The sequence below is a fragment of the Enhydra lutris genome, unplaced genomic scaffold, assembly GCF_002288905.1.
Source record: "Enhydra lutris kenyoni isolate GAN:26980312 unplaced genomic scaffold, ASM228890v2 scaffoldscaffold72, whole genome shotgun sequence".
Taxonomy (NCBI): domain Eukaryota; kingdom Metazoa; phylum Chordata; class Mammalia; order Carnivora; family Mustelidae; genus Enhydra; species Enhydra lutris.
This window is the reverse complement of record NW_019154156.1, coordinates 2,535,674-2,560,226: the sequence shown is the minus strand read 5'-3', so window position 1 is coordinate 2,560,226 and position 24,553 is coordinate 2,535,674. Positions and strand designations below refer to the sequence as shown.

The 24,553-nt window shown below is 42.9% G+C and overlaps 1 protein-coding gene across 5 annotated transcripts in view; it reads left to right on the top strand.

Moving 5' to 3' along the window:
- LOC111159981 (branched chain amino acid transaminase 1) overlaps positions 1 to 24,553 on the top strand; it is a 106,635-nt gene that overhangs the window by 11,578 nt on the left and 70,504 nt on the right. For 2 of the 5 annotated variants that reach the window (XM_022522713.1, XM_022522709.1), the window contains exon 2: positions 23,049 to 23,120. The exons of 1 other annotated variant lie outside the window; for it this stretch is intronic. In XM_022522713.1, the coding sequence (XP_022378421.1) occupies positions 23,049 to 23,120 (72 nt within the window). Of the gene's footprint in view, positions 1 to 21,907; positions 21,965 to 22,650; positions 22,976 to 23,048; positions 23,121 to 24,553 lie in introns of those variants that run through there. 2 more of the 5 variants (XM_022522708.1, XM_022522710.1) reach the window with 2 other exon arrangements.

Here is a 24,553-nt window from a genome sequence, read left to right as displayed (position 1 = left end):
TCAGTGGAGAGAAGAATAAGCAGGCTCTCTATATATACAAGAGGAAAATCTCCGTGAGACTTTTCACTGTACATGTTTACGTATTTGATTTTTGACATGAGTTCATTATATTCAAAATAGAAATGAAAAAAAGAAATGGAAATGCCTTGTAGTGGACTTGACTCAAAAGCCATTCTCAAGAAAATCTGAAATTTTGGGAAATTCAGAAATACTGGGTAATTCAGCATAATTCAGTTAAGACCAAGGATATATATCTTAACAAAATTTCAAACTTGTATTTAATTTTAATTAACTGAAAATGCTTTATTGAGAAGGCAGGTTAAATACAGCATGCACACCCGATTTTACAGGACCTGTTATATCAAGAGTACACAAACTTTTTCAAACCTAAAATTTGTGTAATAGGGACAAGCAAACAATGATTGATTTGAGTTTCATTTGATTAAATACTTACATAACTCTTATTAAGGCTATTAGGCTTTGTACTGGGTTAATGGGCAAATGGAGATAATTCGAGCATTATGTTTACTCTTGAGAAATAACTATGCAGGGAGAGAAATGTATAAAAACAAATGCAATAAAGAATAACGGTTGCCACAAAGAAGTCTGCAGAAGGTACAGACGTGCTTAACAGTGATGAGTCAGAGGAATCAGGGAAGGCTGTCCAATGGAGAGGAAGTTTGAGCAGAACCACGAAAGAAGGCTAGATGGACAAGGAAGGGAGCGCATCTCAGGCCAATACATGTTCCACTTGTATCCAACCCCAGCTTTCCAGAAGTGGATTCAACCACGATTGACTTACCATAGAAGAATGTGAGGAAACATATGTCCAGCCTCCTGCCAGACCACTGGTAAACACAGAGAGCCCTGAGGACATCCTCCAACACCCTCCAGGGAACAAACTGTTGGAACTCATAACATTGGCAACCTGGCCACTAGTGACATGCGTCCTGTTACACCTTTTTCACAGTGCCCACATCCACCTTCACTCTTTCTTGGTGCTCTTTGTTTTCTGTCTTGACTCAAGCCTCACTGGACCCTCCCACTCAAATTTGTCCATAATACCCTTTGCAACTCAACATTAGTTGCAATCACCTTCCCTAAATATAATCCTGCTCCTCCTGGCCTTAGGTAAGGTCACTTCCCTACCAACCTCTAGTGGATGTTGCTCAATTTCTCTACCTTCTGCTCTCAGAATTAGAGGGATGCTGATCTCCTTTCCTGTGCCCAATACTGTTTCCATGTCAGGCTCCTCCTGGAAAACCTCTCTCTGCTACTCACACCATCAGTCTGTGATACCCGATCTCTTCCCTGTAACTATCACTGAAAGACGGCCTGGTCAATTTGCCCCCGTTGCTCACTGAAGATTTTAGCCTTGGTTCCTGCTTCTCTCTTAGAACTACTTTAATTTCTCATCTCCTTGAACCTGCTACACTCCCCAGATGTCACCCACACCTATGGCCATACCCTGGACTTTTGGATCACACTAAATTACAAGTCCTGTGGGTTATTTTTGTCCAAGATATAGCTGACATTTTTACAAATCTCTCCATTTTAGCTGCCGTATGCCCAGTTCGAGCCACTGTCTTCTCTTCACTGAGTATGTTTTCACACACCTCCATCTCCCACCCCTAATCTGTTCTCCATAGAGTGGAGTAATGACATTGCTCATCTGCTTAGAAAAATTCCTGAGCCCCTACCTTATGTTTTGAATAAAACTCAAGGTTTCTGCTATGCTTTAGAAGTCCCAGAGGAATCTAGCTCCTCTCTCTTTGTAGCCTCACCTTGTTACCGTTGTGGCCACCTCCTGTCATCCCCCCAAATTTCTCGTCGAGGCCTTTGCCCTTGCTGATGCCTCCACTCAGAAGGTTCTCCTCCTACTCCTCATCTAGCTAGCATCTTATCGCTCTGCCAGCCTCAGATTGAATGTTGCTACCTCAGAGAGACCCTCAGGACCCCCTGTGATTCCCAGGCTTTCAGAGCACTAACTGCAATCTACAATTAGTCAGTGGCATGATTACTATTGTGGTTTTGGGACTGATGTCTGACTCTCCCTCTGGGTCATACATTTCTTGAAAGAAGGGAACATATTGCTTTTTACTACCATTCAACTATATGTATTCTGCTTCCTGGCCCATTATACATGGTTGGTGAGTGTGGTAGGCTGCAGAATGGCCCCTCAAAGATGTTCATGTCCAAATCCCCAGAAACTTCTCATTATAAAGGAGATATTGCGGATGTGATTAAGTTACGGGTCTTGAGATGAGGAGGTTATCCTTAATTAGCTGGGTGGGCCCAATGTAATCACATTGGGTCTTTACAAGAGGCAGCAGGATGGTCCTGGTCAGAGGGAGATATGGTAATAGAAGGAGAGGGGTGTGTGGGGTGGGGTGGGGTGGAGAGAGAGAGGGAGTTAGATTTGCATATGCTTCACTGCTTGCTTTGACCATGGGGGAGGAAGGGGCCATGGACCAAGGAAAGGAAGTGGCTCCTATGGCTTCTCAAGGTTGGAAAAAGCCAGAAAATAGATTCTCACCTGACATCTTCCAGAAGGAATGCAGCCCTGCTAACACTTTGACCTAGAACTTGTGACCTCTGAAACTGTAACATAATAAATTTCTGTTCTTTTAAGCCACAAAATTTGCAATAATTTGTTACAGCAACAATAGGAAATTTATCCAGATTTTGGTACCTGGAAGTGGGGTGCTGCTATAACAAGTATCTAAAGATGTGGATGAGGTTTTGAATTGACCATTGGGCACAGAACAGAAGAACTTTGAGGAGCATGATGGGGAAAAAAAAAAAGCCTAGATTGCCTTGAAATGGATTGCTGGTAAAAATATGGAAATTAAAAGTACTGCTGCTAAGGACGTAGAAGGAAGTGAGGGACATGGTAGAGAAAGTGCAGAGGATCTTACAGAATATCTAAAAAGTCATGGACTATTGGCAGAAACATGGGTATTAAAGCATTGCTGATGAGGGTCCAGAAAACCTTGAGGAACATGTTCATGGAAACCAGAGGACAGGGGATCCTTGTTATATCGTGGAAGAAAGCTTAATGGAATCATGTATTACAGTTATGTGGAAAAAAGAACTTGTATGTGATGAAGTTGGATATGTAGTTGAGATTTTCCAAACAAAATATTGACTTTTCTTCTTTTTTAAGATTTTATTTCTTTGAGAGAGTGAGCACGTGCGCACATGAGCAGGGGGAGGGGCAGAGGAAGAAGCAGACTCCCCACTGAGCAGGGAGCCCAATGCAGGCCTCTCTGCTGGAACTCCAAGATTATGACCTGAGCCAAAGGCAGACACTTAACCGATGAAGCCATTCGGGTCCCCCCAAATACTGGCTTTTAAGCAAAATATTTACCTCCTTGCTACCTCAGATACTGTAAAGCATTTATTAAACAAATAATTTAAGAGTGCCCACCATATAAGCATCAGGCACTGCTGAAGGTCTTGAAGCCATGAGGATGAAGAGTTGGCAAAGTCACTGCCCTCGTGGCCCTTGCAGGTAAGTCATGTGCAGTGGTAGTTATAGACTGGGGTCACACTGCCTGTGTGGCCTGGCTTTGCTCTTGAATGACCTCTGTCGGGTTATTTATGCCTCAGTTTCTCCATTTAAAAAATGGTGGTAATAATAGTACCTACCTCATAGAGATGCTGTGAGGATTATATAAAATAACAAGTCTAAGTGCCTGATCCAAAATGAGTTTTACTTAAATATCACACTGTACCCTCATAGAGTACCCAATACTTCAGTTAGTGGTGTCATAGGAAGAAAATAAGATGAAATTATGTTAAAGTGACAGAGTGGAGGGGAAGCTGGGACTAATTCCTACTGGCTGGTCAGGGGAATCTTCCCAGAGAAGGTGAACTCTGAGCCAAGAACTGAGTACCCTCCCCCCCCCACACACACACAAACTATAGGGCGATCTTGAGGTAGAGTGTCCCATAGAAGGAGTAACAAATGACACTTCCTGGGTTCTTAGACTTCTCTATTAGTTTGATATTAGACCTCCATGACGGATCCTCTAATTTTTTTAAAGTTTTATTTATTTATTTGTGAGAAAGAGAGAGATGAATCCCAAGCAGGGGAGGAGGGGCAGAGGGAGAGGGAGTCTTAAGCAGACTCCTAGCTGAGCACAGAGCCTAATGTGGGGCTTGATCTCACCACCCTAAGATCATGACCTGAGCTGAAACCAGGAGTCAGATGCTTAACTGACTGCACCATGGAGACCCCAGTACTGACAGGTACCTCCCCATTCCAAACAGACATGTTGGGTATACGCAAAAGAATCTTCTAAACAGTAGCAAAACCAATTCTGCAATCTTTAGCTCCTTACTTGCCTCTAATTTATATTTAAAAGAAGTTTGGGGGTGTCTGTGTGGCTCAGTCGTTAGGTGGCTGCCTTAGGCTCTGGTCAGGATCCCAGGGTCCTGGGATCAAGCCCCACATTGGCCTCCCTGCTCAGTAGGAAGCCTGCTTCTCCCTCTACCACTCCCCCTGCTTGTGTTCCTTCTCTCGCTGTCTCTCTCTCTGTGATAAATAAATAAAATCTTTAAAAAATAATAAAATAAAAAGTCTGGAGAGGAGTGCCTGGGTGGCCCAGTTGGGTAAGTGTCTGCCTTCCCTTCAAGTCATGATCCCAGAGGTCCTGGGATCCAGCCCGGAATCAGGCTCCCTGCTCAGCAGGGAGTCATCTTCTCCCTCTGCCTCTGCCTGCTGTCCTCTCTCTCTCTCTCTCTCTCCTCCCACCTCCAGTCTCTTTCTCTCTCTCTCCCTCAAATAAATAAAACCTTTAAAAAAGGGGGAAAAAGAAGTCTGGAGATTGAGCAGGCAAGGAAGAAGAGTATTAGCTGGGGAAAAAAAACAAACAAACAAACAAAAAAACCTGTTACCTAAGCAAATGTGCTTGCCATTTCCCCTTTTCTACCCCAGAGGAGGGAGGGGTGGTTTTTCCATCTTTCCAACACAATACTCTCCAAACACTTTGTGAGGAGATTCGTAGGTTCCTTTGCCTTAAGGGTATGGAGTGGAGCCTGGAGACTCTTGAGAGCACGGGATTTGTGTTCCCTGGTCTATTGGTGTCGAGGGCAATACCAGCCTCTGACTCTCACCTGGGACAGTCCAGGCTGGCTGCTGCTGCCTCTCTCTACAGAGAGTCAAGTAAGGATTTGCCATGGGGTGCCTGGGTGGCTCAGAGGGTTAAACCTCTTACTTCGGCTCAGGTCATGATCCCAGAGTCCTGGGATCGAGCCCCATGTCGGGCTCTCTGCTCAGTGGGGAGCCTGCTTCCCCCTCTCTCTCTGCCTACTTGTGATCTCTCTCTGTCAAATAAATAAATAAAATCTTAAAAAAAAAAAAAGATATCTGAAAGTGACTGGAAACATAACTGGGTCAACCTGATCTCCTCATTAGGGAGGTAGATTCAAAAGTGGGTTTGAAGGGCAGGCATGAGAGAAAAGTAAAACTCTCCCTCATTGCACTCTGTTAATGCTGTTCAGTAAATGGTTGTACTGATTTTCATCAAAACTCCTTGCTCCTGCCACATCTTTTAAAATCCCTGGTGCCTCTCTTCTGGGTGTTTCTGAGATTCTGTGAGAGAAATCAGCTTTTCAGTCGCATTTCCTTCATTGAGCAGTGTGGTTCAAGTTTCTACACAATTATTTATTTGTCCATGATCACCTTAAAAAATATTGCTGTTTCGATGAGTTTCTGGAAAGATGTGGAGAAGGCGCATTTGTTCAGTCTACCACGCTTAATTGGAATCCCAAGCAAATGTTTTAAGGAGAAATGGTAACATTTTCGGTCATTTCAGTACTGCTACTTATTTGTCTATATAGATCACCTTGAACTCTCTTCTTTTTTTCCCCCACAATGGGATTTTTGGTCATTTTGTCATCATCAAAGAGCTGAAATTTAACTAAAAATGAATGCCTGTTGTTTCAGAGAAGAATTTTAATAAGAGGATGAAGATTATAACTTAGAGTTGAAATGGATGGGGTTTGGAGACTGCATGTGGTTTTGATTATTCTGTCTCACATTTTACAGATGAGTGAGAAGTTTTTGTTTATATGCGTAACTATATACATTTTATATACATTGTATTTATATATTTGGACTCTTGGACACTTGTGTCTGGCTTTCTCTGACCTTTATCCCATGGGCCTTTTCCCTTTGCTGATTTTGCTGTGTGTTCTTGTTTATCCTGTAATAATTCTGAGCTGTGGGCATGGAGTCCTGTGAGTCAGCAGGTCACCAAACCTCTTCCAATTTTCTCCTCCATAAAATAGGATTTATAGTAATCCTATCTACCTTATAGTGTTGTGAGTATAAAATGTATGTGGAACTAAGAGCCTGATGGAGGATACATCTGATAGAGGGTGGTTGTTATTATGGAGTGTGTTAACCATTCGTTAAAGAGCATCTTGTGTTTGTTGGTGTATGCTCATGCCTTTTGTCAGGTGACAGTGACCTACAAATGAATTAACTCTCAAATCTTTGATGACTCATTCGATGGGAACAGCAGGTTCACAAGCCAGTTTATAAGGATTCCTGCTTCTTTCACTAAAATGTGTGTGTGTGTTCACTACCTCACAAGTATTAAATAATTTGGAACTTATTTTATGGTCTGAATGTATCCCTCCCCCCCCAAAAAAAGTCACATGCTGAATGTCACCCCCAAAGGGTATGGTATTAGGAAGTGGGGCTTTTGGGAAATGACTAATCCTTCATGACTAGGATTAATGCCTTACCAAAGAGGCTGTAGACAGATCCCTTGCCCCTTCCACCATGTGAGGACACTGAGAAGTCTGTAACACAGAAGAGGGCCCTCACCAACCAGGACGGCATTGTGCTTCTGGATTTCCAGACTCGAGAACTGTGCAAAAGAAATTTCTGTTGTTTATAAGCTCTCGGTCTGTGTATTCTGTTCTAGCAGCCCAGATGGACTAAGACACTTTTCCCTTGTTTTCCGCCCTCTTCTCTTCATGCTTTCCTGTGATGTGTCCCTGGCAGTCTGCACAGTAAACACATTCATGGCAGAAGGTTATGAAGTGGGGAAAGCACATGGAGTGGATTTTGACAGAAACTCTGGAGGTTCTCTAGTTGTGACTAATAGGAACTATTAGAACAAAATGTACCAAAGATAAAGCATAAATCCACTCCTTCTACAATTATATTTCTCTTCTTTTTAAACATTTTATTTATTTACTTAGAGAGAGAAAGAGCACGAGTTGGGGGAGGAGCAGAGGCAGAGGGAGAAGCAGGCTTCTGGTTGAGCAGGGAGCCTGATGCAGGACTCAATCCCAGGACCCTGGGATCAAGACCTGAGCCAAAGGCAGATGCTTAACCCACTGGGTCACCCAGGTGCCCCTATAGTTGTATTTCTTACAAAGTTTGTCCATTGGCTGTGTTGAGGTGGAGGGAATGCTTCTGAATATCTCATTAAATAGACCAAAGATCTGTCAGGGAGGTGATAGCTCTTCGGATAAAGAAAGCAAAGCACTGAGAAGGCTTCGGGGCTGGGATGGAGCATACCTCGATGCCACAAGGACCAGACTGCGTGACAGCTGACAGAGTACAAATTAGACTCCAGGCAGAATCCCAGGGGCGACTGGCTCTGTGGTTCCAGATTTAGAACAGCCTTGTACTCAAGGAGTCCTCCGTTCTTGAGAACTGTGCATTCATGCCTGCGTATGTAAACACCATGCGGGGAGACTGGAGGCTTCATAGTGAAACCTGGCCTGCCCCCCTTGTCTGCCAGCCATTGGGGCAGCGCCCAGAATCGCCCCATTCACTGTCTGCTCCTTTTTTTTCTGTGTCAGGCCCCAGAGGGCTGGAATATACTCCAGAAGGGCACCTTTCTTCCAGTTCCTCCTGCTCCAACCTGTGTCATACATTCTCAGGAGGATGATAGCACCTTTGACTTCTTGAATCCAGTGCCTTAAAAAGACTCCCCATTGCCCGTAGAATAATAAGGCATAGATGTTCCTTAATAATCCTCACACGACCTGCCCCAAATAATTCTCATTAATCTCTTTTATCTTCTACGTCACGCAGTTTCCTGTGACTAAACCATACTTCCTCTGTACGGCTGTCTGCTTTAAAGAGCTGTGTGGTGATGCTGCATTGCACTGTAGACCTGTTATAGGCTATTTTATTTGGCCAGAAATAATTTATGACCAATAGGCTGTTATTCTGATGTTTTGAAGTAGCTGGAATCACCACAACAAAAAACACCAGGTAAACATAAAACACACAGATGCTAACACTTTTAAAACTGTCTCTTCTTTATGACAGAAGATAGATTGGTAGAGAGAAGTGCAGTTCTTTACTGTTGAGCCTGTTTTTACACAACAGGTGATTGCAGCATTTTAAAGTCATAACTTCTGCTTTTACTTTCATTCAAATGCACAAGCTGAATTGCTATTTAGAAGCTATCTGTGGTGGGATGCCTGGGTGGCTCAGTGGGTTAAAGCCTCTGCCTTCAGCTCAGGTCATGATCTCAGGATCCTAGGATCGAGTCCCACATCCAGCTCCTTGCTCAGCAGGGAGCCTGCTTCTCTCTTTGCCTCTGCCTGCCCCTCTGCCTGCTTGTTCTCTCTCTCTCCCTGACAAATAAATAAATAAAATCTTAAAAAAAAAAAAGAATAAAAGCCATCTGTGGCAAAACTTTTGCATATTAGAAGCCTTAGGATATGTCTGTTTTGTAAATTGAGACTGTCATCTATTGGGCTTATTACTTATACTGGGGAGAAAAATGTTTGCCATCATCATTAGTGAGAAAGAGCTTCCATACCAATTTTTTAAAGTAGAGAAATAAGTTAACCAGACTTTTTTGAGGAGGTGAGTTTTAAGTCACTTGAGGACTATACCAGATCCAAACAGTAAAGGATTTCCAGTAGAAGATTACTCCAGTAATCTGAAGAAAGGCAAACAAAGAAACAAACAAAAATACTGGCTCTCCTAGTACAATGGAAGAAGGTCTGGCCACACTGAGTGGTTGGTTCGCCAAGAGGATTTATGGAGCATCTAAGGTCAAACCACCACTTCTCAGCCAGGCAGCAGGGTTTTCAGGAAACCATGCCACAAGGTTTGGTTTATAGACAAGTGAAGTATCTATGGAGCCTTTCTTCTCTCTAAAATTATAAATAATTCCAGTTTCACAGATGCCAAATTTTCTCTAAATCCTTTCAGATTCATACTGATGAATCTTCACCGTAATTATTAATTATAACTACCATTAATTGAGAATTCACTGGGTGCTGGCATGGGCTTTGCGTGAATTTCTCATTCAGTGTTCATGAATAGCATTTCACAAATGGAGAAACTGAGGCACAGAGAGGTGCAGTAACTAGACCCAGCTTGCCAAACTATGAAATCTGGCAATGTCACCCCAGACTCTATGTGCTTCACTGCTGTATTATAGGGTCTCTTTATAAGCTTGGTAACCTTCCGTTAGAATGAAGAAACAACTGTGACATACTCTATTCAATGGTTTGCAAAATGCTCTAGCTTACATAGTTCATTTTTACCTCTGCAGGGAAGGTATCTGAGGTTCAAAGATACAAACGTGAGGTTTAGAGACATCAAGGTCACATCTCTACTAGATAAGGGAGCTGGAGCTTGAAACAAAGTCTTGTAATGAACTCAGAACTCATGGCTTAGTAAGACTCAGAAAAAAGTTCCAAGGGGACTACACAGAAACTAGAGGGGATTAGCAAAATATCTTATTAATAGATACAGGCAGTTTTAGCAAGGAGGGTTCAGTATATCTATGACACAGAGCCTGAACATATCACCTCATTGAAAATCTGTTTTTTGATTCTTCTATGCCTAATACAATAGAGTTTATATAGGTACCAGTTTTCTGTTCTCCCTCTCCCTCTCTCCCTGTGTGTGTGTGTGTGTGTGTGTGTGTGTGTAATATATCAGTTTATAATATATCAATTTTTTTGGATTACCACAATAAGTTTAGCTGACATCCATCATATCAATTTTTACTTTAAATAAAAAACATGGTGGATTTATATATTCAAGCAGTTTATTCAGAAAATATTTTTTGAGGTTCGCACATTGGCCTGGTTATGTATTAAGTATTGGAAATCCAAAAGACCGGCGTCTGGGTGGCTCAGTTGTTAAGTGTCTGCCTTTGGGCTCAGGTCATGATCTCACAGTCCCGGGATCGAGCCCCCACATCAGGCTCCTTGCTCAGCGGGGCGTCTGCTCCCTCTCCCTTTTCCCCCCCCTCCCGACCCCACTTACGCTCTCTCTCTCTCCCCCCAATAAATAAAATCTTAAAAGAAAAAAGAAAGAAAAGCAGAAAGAAAGAAAGAAAAAAGAAAGACACAATGAAGTCGGTGCCCAGCAAACAAGCAGGGCAGTAATCTAGCATTACAACTGCTCTAGCAAGTATAAGGCTAAACTAGCATCTCCAACCTCCAATCACAGCCCTGGGGATGCAGGAGGACTTCCTGAAGCAGTATGCAAGTTAGGAAGCTAATCAATTTCCAGGTTCCTAACCTTTAAGTCTTTCCCAGTTCCATCCTGCAGGAACACATTCAAGGAGGAAGCATCTTGCTGGTTCTCTTTGCTACCTCCCATTACATAACAGCCCTTCTCCGAGTCTACAAAGAAGAAGCTTTTCTTTCATTCACTCTGAATTGTCTGGCAAGCCACCAGAACATAAAGAAATCGATGGATCACGTTATAGTGTCAGAAAAACCTTGTCTAATCAAGTCACCATAAAGCCACTGCCAGGCTTCCTGTCTGTCTTACCGCTGCTTCTCTCCCACTCGGGGTGAAGGATGGCATTAGAAACCAGAAGTTTTGGTGTGCGTTGACATAGTCTCCATTCAGACTATGTTAAAGATGGAAGCAGCAGGGGCAATGCCATTTTGTTTAAAAATCTTGCCTCTTCTGTGCCTTGACTCTGGTTTGTGAATCATCAAGGCTGGAGAGGAACGCTGAAGAGGGCGGTCCTTATTTCATCCAGGTGACAGACGCATGGCAGGCCTCCAGGCTTTATCTCTCCATGTTAAAATTAGAGTATTTGAGGTTTATTTAAAAAAACAGATCAGGAATGACAAATCTGTGGGTTGTGCCCTTGTACTACTGTCATGGTAGACTCTCTTCCCATCTGTGTCTCTGTCGCATATTTAGAATGTTCTCAAAGGGGTATTAAATACTCTGTTTACTTCTGATGGAGAATAGCATATCTAAGAGCAAAAGAGACGTAGCTAAGAGAAGTTAGTATTTTATGTTTTCTTGAAGATGTGTTACACTCACAGGAAAAGCATTTTTTCTTTCTTTTTATATTTTTTAAAGATGTTGTGTATTTATTTGACAGAGACCACAAGCAGGGGAGCTGCAGGGTGAGGGGAAGGGAGAAACGGCTCCCCACTGAGGAGGGAGCCTGACAGGGGGCTCGATCCCAGGACTCTGGGATCATGACCTGAGCCGAAGGCAGACACTTAACCGACTGAGCCACCCAGGTGCCCCAGGAAAAGCATTTCCATTAACTTTTTCCAAAAGATTAGTGTATCCCCAAATACCACATTTTCCTTTGTGCTTATCTTTTGCTCAGTGTCAATCATCAACCACATCTCATTCCTCCCCCTATTTACCACATAATTAAACCAATTTATCTTAGTGGTCATATATTGTGGGTTCCGCTGTAAATAATGCACTTAACAACCATGAATAAAACTTAATACATCTGGGTTGTAGCCCAGAGCCTTTTCTTCTTGCTGTTAATTTCCTCCAAGTAGATTAACCTGGACTCTTAGCAACACAACAGCTACTTATGGGCTGGTGTAAAACAAAATGTTCTCTAAAGCAATCCAGGATATAATACTCTGGATTTTAAAAAACCAGTCTCATTTAATTAGGATTAATTTCTCCCTCTCAGAGTTCATATGTGATTCTATTTTGGTAAAAAGCAAAATTAAAAGCTTACTTATTTCCAGATGTGAAATGCTATTTCTAGTCTAGATTCTATCTGGAATCCTCAGGTGTCTGTTCCTCTTCGTCCATCTGTCACTTCTGTTTAGGGTACTACACGATGACCCAGAGTTTGCCATACTCAGGGTTTCTTCTGTGTGCAGAGGAAAATGGGAAGTGCAAATGAGGGTGAGAGGAAGGTCAGGAAGGGAGAGATGAAGAAAGAATCTCAAGGGACAGCTGCAGAAGGTGCAGATCCCCACACGTAGACTGAGCTCAGCACTTGAATGGCCTTAAACCTGTTTCAGCTTTAACAATAGATTTTACTTGGGCAATATTTGCCCATTCTGGTGTAACTTATGTGACTCTAGTGCTTAACAGCTGCTGTTGAAGCTAGTGTTCTTACTCAGTTCTGTAGTGTTAGAATATCCTTTGTTGAAGATGTGAATGAAGTGTGCATGTGCATCGACTGTTGAATTCACTTTTGTGCCATTTTTGTAAATACAATAGTTTTGCACAACCTCTCACAAATGTCTGTATTAATTTCACATATTAAAAAGTAGATGATGTGCCAACCAGAAGCACAAGAGTTCCTACACAAAACTCTGTATGTCATTAGAGCTTTTCTATAGTAAGAGTAGTTTACAATCTTGGGCTTATAGAATACCAAACAAATCTTTGCTTAGTCTGTCATAGACTTAAGCTTTTTCATTTGTTATTAATATCTATGACATTCAGTGGCCTTGTGCAGATATGATATGTTGCTTAGGCATATCTTTGTCCTATGCAGAACATTTCATTTTGACTTTTATGAAAATTGCAATTCATGTAATTTATATAAACTTTTTTAATGTAGAAACTTTTTACTTCCACAGTCAATTTGGGGACACTAGAATAAAAGGCTTCGATACTCTGCCAAAAAAAAAAAAAAAAAAAAAAAAGTGTGTGCGCCCAGGTTCTGTAACAAAGAACACTGTGTGCTGGAAGCTTTGGTTATATGTGAGTTTTCTTTACTAGGTCAGAAAAATTGCTTGTATTGAACTCACATGGGTTGACCTGGGCACCCAGTGCTCCGCCTCGGTATCAGTTGATCACTGTGTCCTGAGCTTTCCTCGGGGAGCGGAGGGGCAGCTTCACCTCTCCCAAGGGGCTACCTGTGCAGCCTTCTGCATTTGCCCTCTATGAGCAGGCTGTGGTTGTGGCACTTGATGTGAACTCGGTTAAGAAGATTTACAGATTATGCCAGCCAGTATTAATTGATAATCCTTGCAAAAAGGAAAACTGGCCTTAAAAGATATCTGCAAACAAAACAAACACAAACAAAAAATTAAAAGCATAAAATCAGAATAAAGAAAATATTGGAAACGTAAAAACAAGGATCTAACAAAAATAAGACAGCCAATATTTTTTCAGTTATTACAAGTTCTCCATTTTTCATGTTCCAAGATAAAAATATTAATAATTTAGGGGTGCCTGGGTGGCTCCATTGTTAAGCCTCTACCTTTGGCTCAGGTCATGATCCCAGGGTCCTGGGATCAAGTCCCGCATCAGGCTCCCTGTTCAGCGGGAAGCCTGCTTCTCCTTCTCCCACTCCCCCTGCTTGTGTTCCCTCTTTCATTGTCTCTCTCTGTCAAATAAATAAATAAAAATCTTTAAAAATATATATTATGATTTAATCAGAACTGATAGCAGTGGGCCATAGATTTTTGGCGTCATCAAGACTGTTTAAGAGGGATTTATATCTACTGTCATTAATGATTACTTGGGTCTTGTGCATATTGGGCCTTTAGCCAAGGATGGTATAAGAAAACAACCGTAACTTGGAAGACATTTTAAAATGTGAATTACTTCATGATTATGTCATCTTTTTTACTACTATTTGTGTGTATGACTTATAATGTATTAAGTTATTTTCATAAATAACTAAGCAAACATGTTAGACTTGTATGCTGCTTTGGTTAACATTGCTGTGTAACCAAACAACCCAAGGTATTGTGGCTTAAAACAGCAATGTACTATTATCTTTCATGATCTGTGGGTCATCTGGGTTCAGCAAGGTACTTTTAACCTGGGGTTTCTTACGTGGTTTCAGTCAGAATTCTGGAAGCTCTGCGGGGCTGGATGTTCAAGATAGAACTCATGTGGCTGGCAGTGGATGTTGAATGTTGGCTGGGAGCTCATCTAGTTTTTTGTGAGCCCACACATGGTCTCTCCACGAGATTCGAGCTTTATACAGAATGGTGTCTGGATTCCAAATGGGGGAGACACAAATGCCTTCCAAGAGGAAGGAAGCGGAAGCTGCCAGGTCAATGAAAGTATGCCCCTAAAAATGGAACAGTGTTACTTCTACATTTGTGCCATATTCTGCTGCTCAGCGGGGAGCCTGCTTCTCTCTCTCTCTCTGCCTGCCTCTCTGCCTACTTGTGATCTCTGTCTGTCAAATAAAAAAAAAGGGGGGGGAGGGAAAATAAGCCACCCCATGATGGGGTTGGGCAGAAGAGTATATATAACGGAAGATAATATTATGGCCATCCTTGAAAAATACAGCCTGCCATAAATGCTAACGTTTTTCCTGATGGGGTGTATAATCATAACATTTGGACTACTGGAATAACTCAGAATTATAGGTAAGATCACATACTTTGTGGTCAAACCGACTTCACCTAGAGTTCTCCGATCTTTGGGAAATTTAGCTGACCTCTCTGAAAATTGAGAAAATAGAATCTATGGGGTGGGGTGGGGACACTTTTGAATATTAGATAAGAAAATGTATACCCAAAGTGCCCAGAATATCATAACTGGCTGGATTAGTAGCAGATATTATTATGGTTTTGAGTTGGGGAGTGACTGGTTTAGAAAAAGCTTTTCAGAGCAAGCGCTCAGATGATAGCTTGGAGGATGTATCAGATAGAGAAGGTGGAAGATCAAGGATGGGGCCAAGGGGACCACTGGGGAGACCACCATCAGGTGAGGACCATCAGGGAAGGAGAGAAGCAGGAGAAGAAATGTGCAGGCAGAAGTCTCAGTGTGAATTGGTGACTCACTGAATGGGGTGAGAAAGGGAAGGGAAACATTTAGAGCTACGCTTTTTTGCTTCTGAGATTGAGGTTTCCTAGACAGTAAGTAAATTTTATTAAGAATCTGGTCTCATAAAATCATCAAGTCCTAATGGAACATCATTGTGTGAAAGTCATATTTTTTGGTTTTTGTTTTGTAAATCAATTCCTTTTATTGGTAAAATTATTGTTTAAAGTAGAAAGCATGACATTAAAGATGTCATATCATTATATTTCAAATAAAGTTAGCTGTTATGGGTTGAATTGGGTCCCCCCCAAACGATATGCTGAAATCCTAAACTACCTGTGAATGTGATCTTATTTGAAAATAGGGTCTTTTCAGATGTAATCAAGTTAGAGTGAAGTAAAGCTAAAATAGGAGGGGCCCTTAATCCACTATGACTTGTGTCCTTATGAGAATAGGGAAATAGAGACACCTGTAATCTCCCCTCAGAGACTGAAGTGCTGCGGCTGTGCACCAAGCAACACCTGGGGTTACCAGAAGCTGGAAGGGAGGGAGGGGAGGATTTTCCACTGCAGGTTTTAAAGGAAGCCAGGCCCTGCCCACACCTAGCCCCCAGAACCCCAAGACAGTGTGCATGTGTTTAAAGATTTATTTATTTATTTTAGGACGGGAGGGGCAGAGGGAAAGGGAGAGAGACACTCAAGCAGACTCTGCACTGAGTGTGGAGCCTAATTTGGGCCTCCATCTTTCAACTGGAAAGATCATGGCTGGAGCTGAATCCAGGAGTCCGATGCTTAACCAACTGAGCCACCCAGGTGCCCCCTTATCTGTGGTTTTAAGCCAGCCAGTTTATGGTACTTTGTTACCATAGCCCTAAGAAACAGATATAGTAACTATCTATATATACTACAATGTTGTATTCATTTTACTTGGTTAAAGGGGCATGGCATTAAATAAGCCCAACTAATCCTTTTGTCAAGATTTCTTTCCCATTCGCCTTTCCAGAGATGTGAGGTGGGGCTTTCTCAGGACAGCTAAAAGCTGTGACTCGTCTCTCTGTGCCTTCCAAATTGCAAGCAGAAACTTGTAAATCATAGGTATGCAATTTGAGAACCAAACTGGGCCTTTTAAAAATATTTCATTAAAAACAAAAAGAAACAGGGGAGCCTGGGTGACTCCGTGGGTTAAGCCTCTGCCTTCGGCTCAAGTCATGATCTCAGGGTCCTGGGATCAAGCCCCACATCTGGCTCTCTGCTCAGCAGGGAGCCTGCTTCCCCCCACTCTCTGCCTGCCTCTCTGCCTACTTGTGATCTCTGTCAAATAAATAAAATCTTAAAAAAAAAAAAAAGAAAGAAAGAAAGAAACAATGAGGGTGCCTAGGTGGCTTGGTCAGTTGAGCATTGACTCTTGGTTTTAGCTTAGGTCATGATCTCAGGATCATGAGACCAAGCCCAGAATCAGGCTCTGCATTCAGTGCAGAGTCTACTTGGGGTTCTCTCTCTCTCTCTCCTCCCTCCCCCACCATACTCTGTCTCTCGAAAATAAATAGATAAGTCTTTGGGTAAAAATCCCTCAAACGGCTAAATACATATTTTTAAGGTTCCCCCCCATATAATATTGTTCTGATCATTAATATATCTAATCAAAGAGCTACCTTTAAGTGACAAAGAATCATGATTTTTAAAAATTAAAAGTAGAAATGTAACAGTAGCTAATGCTTATTGAGCAATACCAAGATGCTAAGTATTGCTGGGTCCTTTATACATATCTTCATGCTGAATCTCATCACTGCCTTATTCCTCTGATTTTACACGTGAGACTCAAAATAGGTAATTTGCCAAAGGTCATACAGCTGATAATTGATAGAGGCAGGGTACCAACCCTCCACTAGGACCAAATACATGACAATACTAAAGTCTCCACTGAGACGAGAGCCACATGTGGCTAGTAAAATATAAAAGAAAATTAATTAAAATTAAACAAAATTAAAAATTCAGTACCTTGGGCACACTAACCACGTTTCAATGCTCTGTAGCCCCATATGGCTTGGTATATGTAGAAAACATTTTCATCATTGTAGAAAGTTCTGTTAGGGAGCCCTGGTCCAATCCCTTAACAGCATACATTGAAAACCCAGTTAAGGGGAGAGAAGGAATAGCAGAAGGAAGAGGACAGAGGAAAGAGAAAGATTTAGAGTGAGGGAGAGACTTTTAGTGAAGAAAGAAGCCTACGGTATAGGAGTCCAGTGGGCTCTGAGGACATTTTTAGTCTGTTATATTGTAAATGTCGGCAGTGGAAATTCCAAAGCATATTAAAATATACTTTAAAAATTAGAGAGCTACAATATAACAGATAAATCTCAACTGTGTGCCTGGCATTGAGTGAGGGAGGACTTCTAGGTTGACAAATAGGCATAAGTTACCATCATAAAAATTAGAGCAACAATAATCAAATAATTAAAGTATAGCAGTTATTTTGAAGTGGAAAAAATTCTATGGAAATAAATAGCAGAAGAGCCCATGGTAACCTTGATAGGGTTCAGGGGTGCCTCTCTGAGGACAAAGTGCCATATAAACTGAGAAAGGATTAGACAACCATCCAATGGCAGGGGGGCTTTTTAAGGCAGATGGCCAGCTGCAAGAAGGCCTGGTGTGAAGAAGGACTCAAATAGTTAAATGTGTGGCTGGAGAGAGGGAGAGCAGCAAAAGGTGAGCCAGGGAGTTAGTTGGGGCAGGAATCATAATTTGGGATGGGTGGGAGAGCTTGTTAAAATATTTGTCATAAGAGTGATGAGTGGGTATTTTTTAGCCTACAAGGGATATGTTCAGATTTGCATCTGGAGAGGATTTCTGTACATGCTAAGGATGCTTTAAAAGGAAGCAAAGTTGAAGAATGGGGAGGCTACTTGGAAGCTGTTTGGTACTGGGATGGCAGAAATATGTCTGGAGAAATGGCGACTGTCAGGATATTTGGAGCTAGAATGTATAGATATTGGCAATCACTTGGTTGTGTTTGAAGGACAACCTTCAGGTTTCTAGTTAGGGCAACTGCCTTGGGTAGGAGTCTGCAACCTACAGCCAACTGGCCAATCTGCTCTGTCTTATTTTTGTAAATACAGTTTTATGGGAAACCAGCCATGCCCATTCTTTTACATACTGCCCATGGCTGCTTTGAAATACATTGACAGATCTGAGTAATTGCAGCAAAGACCCCATAGCCCTAAAGGCTAAAGTATTTACTATCTGGCCCTTTAAGAAAATGCCAACTGAGATAAATGATCATTATTTTCATTTATTGAGGTATTAACACTTACTGAACAATGTTCTAAATAATTTTCATATGGTATGTATGTTATGATACTCCATCCCAACTGGCAAACATGAAGTGTTGCTGTTGTCCCATTTACAGAGACACGGATGTGACATTTTCACTCATACCCATAGCAGCAGTTACCACCTCCATGCCACGGACTCCTCAAATGTTGACTCCTAAACCAGACCTCTCATCTGAACTTCAGACAAGTATATCTCCAACAGCCAGTCTCAGAGATGGCCCAAAACTCAGTATGCCCCAAACCAGATTCCTGCTTATCCCCTCAAACCACATCGTCTTTCAGTGTACCATTTTTCTTAGTGAATATCACCAACCAGAAGAGCAAGCCAGAATTGAAGGAGCCTTTCTTGGCACTTCTCTCTCCCTGTTCCTTCTCTTGTCCATTCTATTGAAAGATTGCTGAAATCTGGCTGCTTCTTTTCATCTGAGTCACCTACCACCTGCCAAGTCCATCTTATTAATAGGATCATCATTTATGTGGGTTCTGTAATAGCTTTCTTATAAACCCATTTCACTTCACCAATCTTCAAACTGCAGCCAGAGTGTGCTTTCTATCCTGTCCACTTCTACCTCCATTCCTCACCTAATCTAACCTTTCCATGGCTTTGCTTGTTCTTAGGATTCCTATCAGTTTTTATTGTGTTTTCATGTTGTTTCACTGTTTTTGATTTACTCTACAGATAATGGATAGGAAAGCAAAAAATCATTTTTTTTAAAGATTTTATTTATTTATTTGACAGGCAGAGATCACAAGTAGGCAGAGAGGCAGGCAGAGAGGGAGAGTGGAAAGCAGACTCTGCCAAACAGAGAGCCCGATGCAGGGCTTGATCCCAGGACTCGGGGATCATGACCTGAGCTGAAGGCAGAGGCTTAACCCACTGAGCCACCCAGGTGCCCCGCAAAAATCATTCTTGTCAATAAATTCTGAATAATAATTCAGAATAAATAAATAATAATAAATTCAGAAATAAATTCTGAGGGTGAAGGTTCAGTTAATTTATCTTCTCAATTGTGGAAGAAGCTAGTTTCATATCCATTACAAATTGATGTCACTGTTTCTGACTCAGAAATGTGTCTGTTCTTCGAGTAAGTTTTAACATCTGCCTGGTAACTTCATTACAGGAATTAATACAAGACTACAGACTATAATACAAGTTCATTTTATATGTATGTGACAGTCATGCTTTTACCTTTATCAGGGAAATTATCCTTTAACTCTATGAGGCACTATGCGTGGTTGGCTGTCGGCCAATGCTCCCAGCCTCCCCCCGAACTCTGTGCTTTCTCCACTCCAGCCCTGGCTCTCTTTAGTTTCCTGTAAGCACCATGTTCCTTCTCCCCTCAGAGAGGTCCTTTCCTGGAATTCACTTTCACCCCAGATGTTTTTTCATCCCTTCTTGTAGTAAATATGTTTTATCTGCCAGGTCTCTAATTAAGAATCCCTGGCTGGAAAGCCTTTCCAGACCTTTCCAAGCGGGATACATTCCATTATTAGAGGCTGGTAAAACACAGGTGGAGCTTGTTACTTTTGCAGTTTTACATTGTAGAATTTATTGATGCTTTCCAACAAAGTAACATTTTTCTAGATGGCTGCAGGCATTGCATGATAATGGGATGGAGGTAGGCTCACACTGCATCCCAGCACTTAGCCCAGAGCCTTTGCTTTCACAAATGTTAACTACAAAATAAATATCTTATATTTTTGGCTGTAAATACTGCTCAGGAGAGCGGTGGACTGACAAAATATGTTTTTGGGAGCCATTACCACATAGGGTCAGCCATGAAAATGCACAGGAAGCATGGGGCACCTGGGTGACTCAGTGGGTTAAAGCCGCTGCCTTTGGATCAGGTCATGATCCCAGGGTCCTGGGATCGAGCCCCACATCAGCCCCACATGGAGCTCTCTGCTCGCCAGGGAGCCTGCTGCCCCCCCCCCCCGCCTCTGCCTGCCTCTCTGCCTACTTATGATCTCTCTCTCTGTCAAATAAATAAATTTTAAAAAGAAAGAAAGAAAATGCACAGGAAGCAAAACCATTGGGCTGAGCAAAATGAAGGCTATTAGGAGCCTTGTTCAGGTGAATGACTGGACAGGAATCCAACTGCAGCCACTTGAAGTGGGAAGAAGTAGAAGCAGTTAATACAGATGCCCTTGCGCAGTTTGGCTCTGACAAGATGAGAGGTACAAGTGGCACTGTGGTAATTCTTTAATAACCTCATTCTTGTATTATATATGCTTTCTTGACTGAAAAGCAAGGATTTACAAGTAATATGTAAAATAGCAAGAAAACTGGAGCTGTGTAGTATCTACCTTTAAAACAATTAGACTTTTAATGCTCCTCTGGTGTAGTCAGTTAAATCAAGCTTTTGAATGCAAATCAATTGTTAATTCTTCAGCCGAGGGTTCCTTATTTTTAGGCATGGGGACAAGGTTGGAAAATGGCAGCCTTAGAGTTTAGTCTGTACTTTCTATTTTTAATTTGATTTTAAATTTCTTCAAAGAGACTGGTTTCCAGGGATCTGTGACCTGCCTGGGCTATCTGGTCTTTGGAGCTTCATAAGAGGCTTTTCTATGCCTTTTATGAAAGGAAAGGAGGAAGGGAAAAATGAATGTCTTCTGAGTTGATAAGATTAGAGCTATATTGTCGAGAAGGCTGTATGAAATCAATTCTAAAACCAGACCAGATTTAACCGCACTTACCCAGAATAAATGGCCCTCCTCCTTTCCAAGAACAAATCAGCCTAAGTCACCACTTCCTATTAGTTCTGAAGCCCAGAAAAGCTCGTAACTTAGGCTGACGTTGCCCTAAGAGAACACAGCAGAGGAGGCAGTAGCTTCCTTTTCCCTTTCAAAGGTCGCTTTATCAACTCTCTTTATAAATATTGCGCTCACGGGCTTACATCAGAAAGCTCGAATCGATTGGGGAGCTCTCCACAGTCTATTTTTGCCTGAAAACGCTGAATAGGGTGGGTCTAAGTAGCACTGGGGCAGAAAGAGCTCGTAGAGATATGACTGAGCCTGGGAGCCCTGCTACACCCCGCAACAAATCCACTCGAGTAGGTGGTGCAAAGAAATTGAAAACCCAGACTGACGTTTTCCCTCATCAGTTTGCGCGTGCGGGTGGGTGGCAGATGAGAGCAGTGCCCGGCTGCCAGTCCTGGGCCGCAAACTGCCTTTAGTCGGTTTGTGCAAGGAAACTCTCCCCTAATGTAAATTAATTTCCCCCAAGGTGGCCTTCGCCTTGGCCGAGGGGCGTTTCCGGGCCGCTTACCCAGGGGTTGTTTGGTAAATAAGGACGCTCATGAAGTGCCTGCATTTGGAAAGGCGCTCGCCTGCGGCGCGCATTCCGGCGCCCCAGCCCGGGACCAGGTGGAGGGGACGAAGGCTTTGGTTTTCCCCACTGAACGGCGAGAAGGACCCGACGGGTGGAGGCTCCTCCTCCAGGGATGCTGGAGGGACTGCGTCGTTCCCTGCGCCTCGCCCTGGCGCGGGGCCCCCGGCTGTGGCAGCCCGCGCCGCGCAGTCCGTGCGCCGGGGCTTGGCTGCGCCGCCCGCTTTCGCGTCCAGCCGCGCGCTGCGTGCCGCCGCCGCTCTCCGCAGCCCCGCGCTCCCGGAGGCTCCCCATGGCCAGCCCGACCTGCGCCGCTGCGACCCTCGCCCGTCAGGTACCTGAACCCGGGCGTTTGTGGAAGGGGGGCGGAATGGACCCGGGGTCTCCGAAGCCAGCCAGCCTGGTCGGGCGCAGTGCTGGCGTTTCCTGCATCATCCTGCTTCGCCGCGCATCGCCGTCGTCTCCACCCAGCCGTTTCATCCTTCCCCAACCCTAAGCGAAATCTAGACCTCCAGCCCGCAAACTCCGCTTTGGAGAGGCCCCTGCCCGCCAAGTCTAACGGCCAGCCGGTGACCCGCTCTGGAGCGCGGCGCGGACAGCCACCGGGAACGCGAGGGTCGCCATGGAAGCCGCTTTGGGGGAGGAGGGGGAAGCGGAATTTCTGGGTGGCCAGAACTGACAGCCACATCCTCCGTGCTTTCACCACCCCCAAATATTTTGACTGCAGCCTTCTGCCTCCTTGGATCCCTCCCTTTCCCCCCCTCTCTCACGTAGCTATTTAGCAGATTAGGATTTTTTATTTTTTTCTTTTCTTTTTAAAGGTCTGCACCGTTCCCCAATTCATCCCACTTCTATTGTGTTCTTAAGTATCTTTTTTATATTACTGCCTAATTCCCTGAGGTTTTGTCCTTAACCTGTGAGGTTTGGTGTCCACGCGCCTGCATTGCAGGACCCTGTCCTTGGAGAAAATGGTTCATTCTCGTCCTCATCCCTTTTCCAGTCTAGCTATTGTGCGCGAGTGATTGACAAGACCACGAGGCTGAGCGCGCCCAGGAGATTTTTCTATAAATGGCTTAAAACCCTAGTCTAGACTATTTACTCAGATATAAGGGGGGACAATTACCTTCTTGTTCTTTGCTGGTGAGCCCTGGCTCTGTAGGGCGACCCTGGAATTTAACCGGTTGCCCTAAGCCAGCGGTGGAGGACGAAAACAGCTGCGTCGTCCGGAAGGGTAGAAAGTGAAGGACAACACTCCCAGGACGCTCTCCTTTGGGGCTGGTGCCTGGGTGCTTGAGCCTCCTTTCCCTGTTTGCTCCGGTACCTGAGCGGAGCCCGCGGTGGGATGGTAAGCGATCCTGATTACCCCAGGCCGCAGTTACCCACCAGGCTTTACTTAATGAATTTAATTCTTCTTTAAGGACTGCAATAACGGATGCTCCCCAGAATGTACTGGAGAAGCGGGATCAAAGGAGGTGGTGGGGACTTTCAGGGTAAGTTATTTGCCAGAGGTTAAGTGAAACAGCAATCAACTGAATAAATCTATTTCTTATTGAGATTTGGGCAATTTTCACCTGTGGGTTATATAGTATTTTAGGTATGCTGCCATACATTTTAAATTCCATTCTTGGGGGGGGGTATCATTTGGGGAGCAGTAATATCTTCACACCTAAAATTACCAGGCAGTTAATTGTTTATTTCATTTCATGAGTCATAACTTTTTCTTGGAAAACGATTAATTTGTAAATATTCACCTAGAGGTTTATCTGATCGTATAAATAAGTGTAACCCTTCACTAGTGGAAAAAGTTACATTTACCATTTTTCTCTTTAAAGCAACACCTAACATTTTACAGTAAATGTGTTGTACTTCCTTACTTTCTTTATGAATTACGGGGTTTATATATTAAGTAATCTCATATAACTTCCCAGGCGACTAATGAGGAGAAAATGAGAATCTTGTAAAAGCACTTTGAAAATCATAAAAATTCAAAGATAGGGTGTATTATTATTTTCTCTATGAATCATTATCTCCACCCCACCCCACAGCTTTCCACCAACCAGGGAGGGTTTTTCTCCTCTTTATGTCTCCCTCTACTCTCCTGCCTATTTCAGTCACTGTCAATTGTCATCCGTAGCACAGAGCGTCCTAATGATCTCACATCCTGGCAGGGTTCAGAGAGGGAGTGGAAACTTGACTCATTAATTTCCCACACACCCAGCTCTTACTATGTGGTAGGCATTGGAAATCTGAGGATAAATTCAAGATAAGGTCTGTGCTCTCAGGATTAAAAATGATAATAAGAGATAGATGATAGATAAGAATATAGTAATTTCCTTACTAGGATAAGTTTTTGAGTTTTATTTGTCCATAATATTCCTAGTCCTTTAAAAATAATATCCTCTATAGCCTTTTTTTAATATTACTTTTTTTTTTAAAGATTCTATTTATTAATTTGACAGAGATCAGAAGTAGGCAGAGAGGCAGGTAGAGAGAGAGAGGAGGAAGCAGGCTCCCCACGGAGCAGAGAGCCCGATGCAGGGCTCGATCCCAGGACCCCGGGATCATGACCTGAGCCGAAGGCAGAGGCTTTAACCCACTGAGCCACCCAGGTGCCCCTCCTCTATAGCCTTATAGCTGATCTAGTCTACTCATCTAGTTTATGAAGGCCAAGTTCAGATACACTCTGGGGACTTAGATATTGAGATATGGATTCTAGAAAGAATGAAATAAAACAGACTATTTGATAATCTCTCAGGGTTATTTTATAGAGTAGTTATATTCCTCAAAGGGTATATAGACGAATGTGATTTTTTCCCAAAAGGCCTTTATATTTTTATACATAGAGAATTTTTATGAAGTTAAAATTAATTCATAGTGTTAGGGTCCCTGGGTGGCGCAGTCCGTTGAGCGTTGGACTCAGGTC